The 8,862-nt window shown below is 47.1% G+C and overlaps 1 protein-coding gene across 2 annotated transcripts; it reads left to right on the top strand.

Moving 5' to 3' along the window:
- Window positions 1–320: 320 nt before the first annotated feature.
- On the top strand, window positions 321–3,571 carry SP5 (Sp5 transcription factor). 2 transcript variants are annotated; one of them, XM_029225560.1, is made up of 3 exons: window positions 321–379; window positions 733–894; window positions 1,836–3,571. In XM_029225560.1, exon 3 carries the CDS (start codon window positions 2,013–2,015, stop codon window positions 2,979–2,981), a length of 969 nt encoding a protein of 322 aa, XP_029081393.1. In that variant the 5' UTR covers window positions 321–379; window positions 733–894; window positions 1,836–2,012; the 3' UTR covers window positions 2,982–3,571. The 2 variants fall into 2 exon arrangements, with proteins under 2 accessions (XP_029081393.1, XP_029081392.1); XM_029225559.1 differs by having other exon boundaries at window positions 733–1,136.
- The last annotated feature ends 5,291 nt before the right edge of the window (window positions 3,572–8,862 follow it).

The following is an 8,862-nucleotide window of genomic DNA, read 5'->3' as shown; positions in this document are numbered from 1 at the left end:
CCCCTCGAGCTGCTCTGAGTGTCCCGCCAAGCTTAGCTTTGGGGGTAAGCGTGGCCCGGGTGTATTTCGCAGGCTCACTATTTGCAAAAGTTGTGGCCCGAGAACTTCCAGGTCGCCAGCCGGAACGTCGCAAGAGAGGCAGGCGGCCCTGGAGCCTGCGCGCCACCCACCGCCGCCCTGGGCGGCCGCCCGGCCCCGCCCCAGGTCCCAGGGCTGCTCACCGCTCCGCGGGGGCTGGGCTGGGGGAGGAAGGGGGAGCATGAGGCGGGCGGGGCGCAGGGCGTGCCACATTCAGCCCCGGGAATTCCCTCGGGTCCAAGGTGTGCTCGGGTTGACGACGTGCTCGGGCCGGTGCCTGTGCTGTCCGGGTGCCGGGTGTGTAAGTACCGGGGTCGGAGAGGAGACAATTACCCTCATCTTCGTCTCCAAGTCCCGCGCCTGGAAGCCGAAGGCAGATTTCTCTGGAGATAGCAAAGATACTTTGTCACTTTGGGCGCTGCCTTGGCGCAAATCTTTAATTGCAAGGGAGCGGGGGGGGGGAGGGCGGCGGGAGAGGGGGATAGAGTGTCTCAAGCAACCCAAGCGCGGGTCTCCAGGCGGCAAGGCCCCCTTTGATCAGGAAAATCCAATTATTTGTGTATATACATTTCCCACATAGTGATTACTTCATTAATTGTCCCGCCTTTATCTCCTCCCTTCCCATCCCCCCTAATAATCAGTTCTTTTATCCAGACCAACAAACACACCATAGGAGCTTTGTGGATTCAAAGGATTTGCTTTCGCTTCTGAAAGAGCCGCTATTCTTTGATGATTGGGTAGCGGCAAACTTCAAAGCCATAAATCTTCCCTCTGACTGGCTGGCGGCCCAGCAAAGTCCTTATCAAATTCTTGGAGGTGAGCCTGAAGCGCTCAGACCGCTCGCGGGGCGAGCGAGCGGGTTGCGGCGAGGGGCGCGGGCGGGGAGGGCCCCGGCGCGCACTGAGGGCGCCCGGGAGGGACGCTAAGGCGGCCCTTCGTCCTCGCCTTCGGGTCTCCATGCCTCAGCAGCGCCCTGCTCCTCAGCCAACGGCCCGCAAGCCATAGCCATGGCCGCCGTGGCCGTCCTCCGGAACGACTCTCTGCAGGCCTTCCTCCAGGTCAGGGCTGGGCTCGGAGGGGGCAAGGGAAAGGTGGGAAGGGTCATGCCTGGATCTTTCCTGATATTCTGTGCACCCTGAATTTCAAAGGGAATCCCGCTCGGTGGATACCAATGGAGTGAGACCTAGGGGTGCCCACACCAACTTCACACTGAACCCTGGTGTCAAGAGTGTGGCCTTTGGGGGAGGGACGCGCGTATCCAGGGCTTGTTCGGAGGTGCGCGTCTGGCTGAGAACCGGTCCCAGCTCACCCCGCTGGGCCCTCCTGGGGCGGGCGGAGGAGGAGCGCGAGAGTAGCGTGGAAATGAGAGCTTAAAAGATGGGAGGGAAGGCGGATGGGCATCCGGGCTGTGGGTGTTTCCAGACCCTTTCTGGCCGCGGAGCCGGGAGTGGCCCGTCGGATCTCTCTCCCCTCCCACTTTGTGCGTGTCTTCCTCTGAGGCTAGATGGCGTCTCTTTACACCAAGTAGTTTCACAGGAAGCGCTCCCGCGCTCCGCGTCCCGGTAGCGCAAGCACCAAAAGTTTCCCGGGACTGGTGGGTGCGTGCGTGGTGTGCGGTGGCGGGGGAGGGACACCCAGGACGGGGGAGGGGCGGCGGTATAATAGCCGGCGTGGGTGTGGCGGGCCGGCCCGGAGACCGCGCTTGGAGCGCTAACCTTTTGTCTCTTCTCCGCCCTCCCGTGCCGCCGCCTATGCAGGACCGCACCCCCAGCGCCTCCCCAGACCTGGGCAAGCATTCGCCCCTGGCGCTGCTAGCCGCCACCTGTAGCCGGATTGGCCAGCCGGGCGCTACGGCGCCCCCGGACTTCCTGCAGGTGTCGTACGACCCCGCGCTGGGCTCGCCCTCCAGGCTTTTTCACCCGTGGACCGCCGACATGCCGGCGCACTCGCCCGGCACGCTGCCATCCCCGCACCCCAGCCTGGGGCTGACGCCGCAGAAAACGCACCTGCAGCCGTCCTTCGGGGCGGCGCATGAGCTGCCGCTTACACCCCCTGCAGACCCCTCGTACCCCTACGAGTTCTCACCGGTGAAGATGCTGCCCTCGAGTATGGCGGCGCTGCCCGCCAGCTGCGCGCCCGCCTACGTGCCCTACGCGGCCCAGGCCGCGCTGCCGCCCGGCTACTCCAACTTGCTGCCGCCGCCCCCGCCGCCTCCGCCGCCCACGTGCCGCCAGCTGTCCCCCAACTCGGCCCCCGACGACCTCCCGTGGTGGAGTATCCCGCAGGCCGGCACCGGTCCGGGAACCTCGGGGGTTCCGGGGGGCAGCCTCTCCGGCGCCTGTGCGGGGGGGCCCCACGCGCCCCGCTTCCCGGCCTCAGCGGCCGCCGCTGCCGCCGCCGCCGCCGCCGCGCTGCAGCGGGGCCTGGTGTTGGGCCCGTCGGACTTCGCGCAATACCAGAGTCAGATCGCTGCGCTGCTGCAAACCAAGGCCCCCCTGGCGGCCACGGCCAGGAGGTGCCGTCGCTGCCGCTGCCCCAACTGCCAGGCGGCGGGCGGCACCCCGGAGGCAGAGCCGGGCAAGAAGAAGCAGCACGTGTGCCACGTGCCAGGCTGCGGCAAGGTGTACGGCAAGACGTCGCACCTGAAGGCGCACCTGCGCTGGCACACGGGCGAGCGGCCCTTCGTGTGCAACTGGCTCTTCTGCGGCAAGAGCTTCACGCGCTCGGACGAGCTGCAGCGGCACCTGAGGACTCACACAGGCGAGAAGCGCTTCGCCTGTCCCGAGTGCGGCAAGCGCTTCATGCGCAGCGACCACCTCGCCAAGCACGTAAAGACGCACCAGAATAAGAAGCTCAAAGTTGCTGAGGCCGGAGTCAAGCGGGAGGACCCGCGGGACCTGTAAGCCCACCCGGGGGCGACTCGATGCCTCTCCTGCCTCGGGCTCCCTACCCAGCGCCTCTTCGGAGAGGTTCCGGTGACCTGTGGGCAGCCGGCCGAGAGGAGACCCAACTGAGGCACTTACTTGCCCCTTCCTGCTTGCCCGCCTCCCAAAAGCGACGCTAGGCCTCCAGCTCCCTGGCCGGCCTGCGGACAAGGACCATGTGCCCAGGAAGAGCAGGGGAGGTAGGGTTGAGAGCTGTGTGTCACGAAAGAGCAGTTTCAGGCTCTGAACCATTCCCACCATCTGGGAGACCTACAGTTTGGGGGGACTACCCTGGGCTGACCTTTGTATATAGGAAACGCTGCTGAAATCGAAGCGGAAGAACCTTGAGAGATTTGAAATAGTGCTGTGTTTTTTGCTAGGACTGGGCCGGGCTTTGTACAGGTTATTTAATAGCTTTCTTAAAGAATAATTATAATAATTATAACATTAATTAAAATTTTACTTTTGTCCTCAGCTCCGTGCAGAGCTACAGCATGAAATGTCTCTGTAAAGCAATCAGCAGTTGCAGCGTGAAAATAAATACGTTAACTCCGGGGTCACCTCGGGAAGACCCCGCTGAGCCGGTCTCATTTGATCTTTTCTCCTTCTGAGAGGCTTTACAAAGCTGTCAGGTTTCACCGGGAATTTGAAGGCTCTTGTAGGCTGCCTCTGTCGGAGGCTTCTTTGGTTTGGAAGGTTCTGGGCAAGTGTGTCGGGTGCAAAGATGCAGAAAGTAGGAGGGCAGGGTCAGTTTTGTGGTAAAGAGATTAGGGCAAGATTTTCCAGTCCCACCTTGAGTTTCTCACGCGGCCTTAGGACTTGACCAGAGACTGTCGGGCTTCTCTTAAAAGTTGATACCTGCTGCACATACAATACACGATCTTTTTATCTGGCGAATTGCCTGTGGCGTTCCATTTGTTGGTACTCTCAGAGGTCACAGGCGAGCTGCGCTTCCTCCTGGCAGCCGGCTATGCTGCTGTCTGCAGGGGTACTACTATCTCGAGGATCTGTTCACAGATGAGATTTTGGAGAGTTACAGAGAGACTAGGGGCCCTTGTTCAGGTTGGTCTTTGCTTGGGAAAGAAGCGGCTCTCCTGTATTTCAGCCCCGTCATGATACACAACCTTGTCTTGCTTGTTTTCTTCTTAATCCTTTTGCTGTGGCAATCTTACCAGTCTTGTTTCACAATAGCCTCTTAGGGATTTCTGTTTAGGCCTGGAAATTTAGTTCCATTTTGTGTCTTGGGACTTTATTTTTTCAATCACTGCGGTAGACTAAGATTTTCTCAGGGAGGAGCCAGGAATACTCATATCTAGGTTTCTCACCTGTCTCTAAAATGTGAAGTTTTAAATGTGAAGTTTACAAGTGTTTTTTCAACTCAGCTGACTCCTGGATGTTTTCTAATATGTGAGTTTTTAACCTGAAACCAAAACCGTAATCTTCTGATTTAGAACTAGCAAAGAAAAGGAATTGTTCTCAATTTTGTTACTATGTTAAACTGGCTGGCATCATTAATGCCAAATTTCAATTGAACTGAATAATTTTTTCATGGTAGTAGAAGTGTATATAAATTGATAGGATTTCACAGTTTACACACTGCTGTTACCTTGCCTTTCGTTTGAAGTCAAACTGAAGGGTAAGTTCTTAAAAACCAGGAGGGTTGTGCTTGAGACTTACTGTATTAAGTAAAACTCAACCAGCAACATAGTTGAGATGAAAATTACTTTTATACTCCTAAGAAATAGCATTTTTACTTTGTAACTTGGGACAAGGTGGTAACTACTAAAATCATTGTGGGACTATGCCTTAGAACCTGTTACTTTCATTAGAGATTTTGGAACTATTTAATGACAAAATGGAATGTGAGTCTTTAGGGTTCTTTACCTGGAAAGGGCAGTTTGGGCTGGCTAAATTCTCAAGGCTGTGACAGTTTTGCAAGCAATAGCAATAAGAAAGTTGCTACACAGTAACATTAATATGCATTTAAATGTGTAATCTTAATCTACATCAAGATTGTTGAGAATAATTTCTATGAAGAGTTACAGAAACTCTCACATCTGAACCATGCCCTGGGATTGACCTCAGAGCCAGAAGAGGTTTTCTGGCAGATGATAGGGAAAGAGGAGTCCTTGTTAGAGAGTGAAAAGACCAAGGGCTTTCTTTGGAAAATTTGAAACGATTCTCTCATGTGAAAGAAAATGCCCTTGGTAGAGAAAGAAAACTGGCAATTTTGAAGTGACTCTACTAGCTATTATTGACAGCTACGATCATTTAGCATCCAAACAGGTGAAGTGTTGAAGATAAAATTTCCTTATAACTTTAACTTTGTTGTTAAGAGAGAAAATAGGTAAAATGTATGAAATTTTGTATCTAAACAGATAAGGTGTTGAAGATAGTTTTCTTATAACTTTGTGGTGGTTAAGAGAAAGACAAAATATATGGAATTTATCTAAAAATGCAATATTTATAATTTTAAAAAGCAGAATGAAGTCATTTGATGACAAATCACTTTCTTAGTTTTTAGGTAATCGAACCTGCAAATTTTAAAAGTTTGGTAAAAGTATAGACTCTAGACTAAAGACTGTTCCTCATTGTCAGTGCAAATCTGTGTTCCAATTACTTTAGAAAAAAATATTTATGCCATTATCCAAATAGAAGCCAGGAAGTCACAATAATGTGATATTATTATCCAAGTGTAGGAAAACATTTCATGTTTATACTGAAAAATATGCTAATAAATGCTCAGAAATACAAGTTTGACAACGAAGAAATGTATTAGATTCTGTAAGCTTTTAAAATGTGAACTGCTGCTGCATGCTTTATTTGGTTCATAAAACTGCAACCTACTATGGTATTATCCATTTATAACTTTAAAAAATTATTATAAAATAAATCAGTAGGCAAGAAATATATGCATAAATGATGTAAATTAAGCACATTTAATTTAATTTTAATGACATTCAAATTAAAAGAAGTTCAGAAGCAAATTACTTTTAAATGTAAACTGAAATTTATTTTTTATTTGGAATTTTGCCATCATCAAAAAAGAAAGTTTAATCCACCAACTGAATTCAAGGCTTTACTTAAGAACCCCAGAACCAAATTCAATTGAGTTAAAAACCAATTGAAGAAACTATGTTAATGATGGCCTCAAATGTCAATAGACATTTTGTTTTTAAGCAACTGTTTTAGTAGCATGCAAATATAATGTAAAGTGTCATATTTTAGAAAATTCTAAAATAAGTGTGATATGATTACATTGTTTAACACAATCGATAAATGAACCATTTGACCAAAAACTTGGAAACATAGAGAAATTGAGTTATCAGTAATTTAGGTAATTTGGAATTATATGTTTCTGAACTTATTAACAACACTGTATAGTTTTCTGCTTTTCTCAAGGGAAAATTACGCAAATTTGTCCTTTGCTGACCACTAATTTGGAATAGTTTTGGTAATGAATGAAAGTAAATTATGTTAAAGAAAATACAGCTACATTATTCACCATCGTGTTAAATAAGTCTTTTCTAGTTTCAGTTAGAGTTTAAATCTTATAACTATGTTGTGTATGTTGTTTTAACTTATTTTCCCTTAAGTCAATCAGACAACACATGCCTATTTAAAAAATTAACATTGATGAGATTGCTTCTGGCAGAAACCTACATGAAACAGTATTTGTAAAAAAGGCAGTTTTTCACCCCAATTTCACTCCATTTCTATTTTAATACTATTGGGTTTTAGATATTCAGTTTAAAGCAGCATCTTCAGTGTTTCCCATCTGTTTTGGTTCTGCTGTGAGACTTTCACAGAACCTTCAGCGGTAGCTATATCTTCACACTAACGTGAACACCTACTAAGTTGTTTAGGGCTCTAAAATTGCAAACCACTTTTACTTGTGTTAGCTAACCACATTAAATAATGACAAGTTGTGGTAAATTGACATTATCTCACTGGGAAATCATCTGTTGTGGAATCAGATTCAAACCTCAAGCTTTGTTTTCTAGTAAATGTGATTATGCTTTGCTAATGTCCCAAATTGAGGGCCACTCAAAACAAGTCATACTAATGTTCTATTAAATATCATTTCCTTCCTCTGGTTTGCATGGTAGAGGGGAACTTAAAAGAGTATGAAACCAAGGGCAGCTTTGACATGAGGACATGTGCCAACATAGTTTGATAAACTAGGAACAAATAAGGAAAACATCTAGATAGAAAGATGTATGTTAGTAATGAGACATATATTTAGATTAATACACCAAAATGACAGGTTTCAGTATTGGGCCAGTATAATTGTAACCTGATTCATGTGGCATTCAATATATATAAACAGGGACTTCCCTGGTTGAGCAGTGGTTAGGAATCCGCCTGCTAATGCAGAGGACACGGGTTCAATCCCTGGTCCAGGAGGATCCCACATGCCGCGGAGCAACTGGCCACGTGCGCGAGCCCGCGAGCCACAACTACTGAGCCCATGTGCCACAACTACTGAAGCCCGTGCGCTTGGAGCCTATGCTCTGCAACAAGAGAAGCCACCGCTGTGAGAAGCCCGCACACCGAAAGGAAGAGTAGCTCCCGCTCGCTGCAACTAGAGAAAGCCCGTGCATGGCAACGAAGACCCAACGCAGCCAAAAATTAAAAAAAAAAAAAAAATATATATATATATATACATATATATGTATATATATATATATATATATATGTAAACAGTATATTTTTCTCTGGTGTTCAGACTCGACACATTTTTGCTTAAAGATCTTTGTGTCAGTTCCTCCTCCCTTGATTGTTTTTAAAGAATCAGCAATGTTTCAAGTTAATTTATGGACATTGTAAAATAACTTACATAATGTTACTTCCTAAAATGAGTAAGTGATACTGTTCAGCAAAGATGTAATCAAACAGCTATGGACCTTCATAATTTTTTTTGATAGTTTCACAGTTGTTTTACTGTTACAGTTTATTACCAATTGAAGATTTGCATGTGATGATTGATATAGTATTCATTTTCATGCTGACGTTTGGATGACTTCCCTTTCTAGACTTTATATACTTCTCCTTCCATGTCTTTAGTGATTATGTTGAAGCATAATCCTCAATGGGGTATTTGACACTTAATTCGTAATTCAACCCATGCATGTGAACTGCAGTAGTTTCTGCACAACACATAATAAACTATATTAACTAATATATTTTGGTTGTCTACCTAATACCAAAATTCAATTCAGGGGAAATAAATCAAGTTCCTAGTTTGATACAGATCTTCCTTGACTAACGATGAGGTTACCTCCCAATTAACTCATCGTGAGTTGAAAATACCGAAGTTGAAAATGCGTTTAATACGCCTCACCTGCCGAGCATCATAGCTTGGCCTAGCCTACCATAAACATGCTCAGAGCACTTACATTAGCCTACAGTTAGGCAAAATCTAACACAAAACCTATTTTATAATAAGGTGTTGACTATCTCGTGTAATTTATTGAATATTATACTGAAAGTGAACAACAGAGTGGTTATATAGGTACAGGATGATTGTGTTTCGGTTGTTTACCTTGGTGGTGGCGTGGCTCTCTGGGAGCTGTGGCTCGCTGCCCTGTCCAGCATCACAGGAATACCCTACAGCATATCGCTTGCCCAGGAAAAGACCAAAATTTGAAGTTTGGTTTCTACTGAATGTGTATCACTTTCACACCATCATAAAATCAAAAAATTGTATGTCAATCTGTCATAAGTCAGGGATGCCTGTATATAAAAGTCTGCAGCTTTCACTTCTCAAAAAGTTGTTTCAGCATTATGAAGATTTGGTTTGCCCATTATAAAATGGAAGTTTGTTTTATAGGAAAACTATTTAATTTTTTTTCATTAG

Source organism: Monodon monoceros, unplaced genomic scaffold, assembly GCF_005190385.1.
Source record: "Monodon monoceros isolate NGI ecotype Baffin Bay Population unplaced genomic scaffold, NGI_Narwhal_1 Super_Scaffold_16, whole genome shotgun sequence".
Lineage (NCBI taxonomy): Eukaryota > Metazoa > Chordata > Mammalia > Artiodactyla > Monodontidae > Monodon > Monodon monoceros.
Note: the sequence above shows the minus strand (reverse complement) of the source record. Positions and strands in the feature narration are given on the sequence as shown.

Excerpts from the sequence above, each read along its gene's own strand:
- SP5 (XM_029225559.1), top strand. The coding sequence starts at position 1,086 with ATGGCCGCCGTGGCCGTCCTCCGGAACGACTCTCTGCAGGCCTTCCTC. Across the intron at positions 1,137-1,835 it reads CTCTGCAGGCCTTCCTCCAG|GACCGCACCCCCAGCGCCTC; the intron begins GTCAGGGCTGGG and ends CCGCCTATGCAG.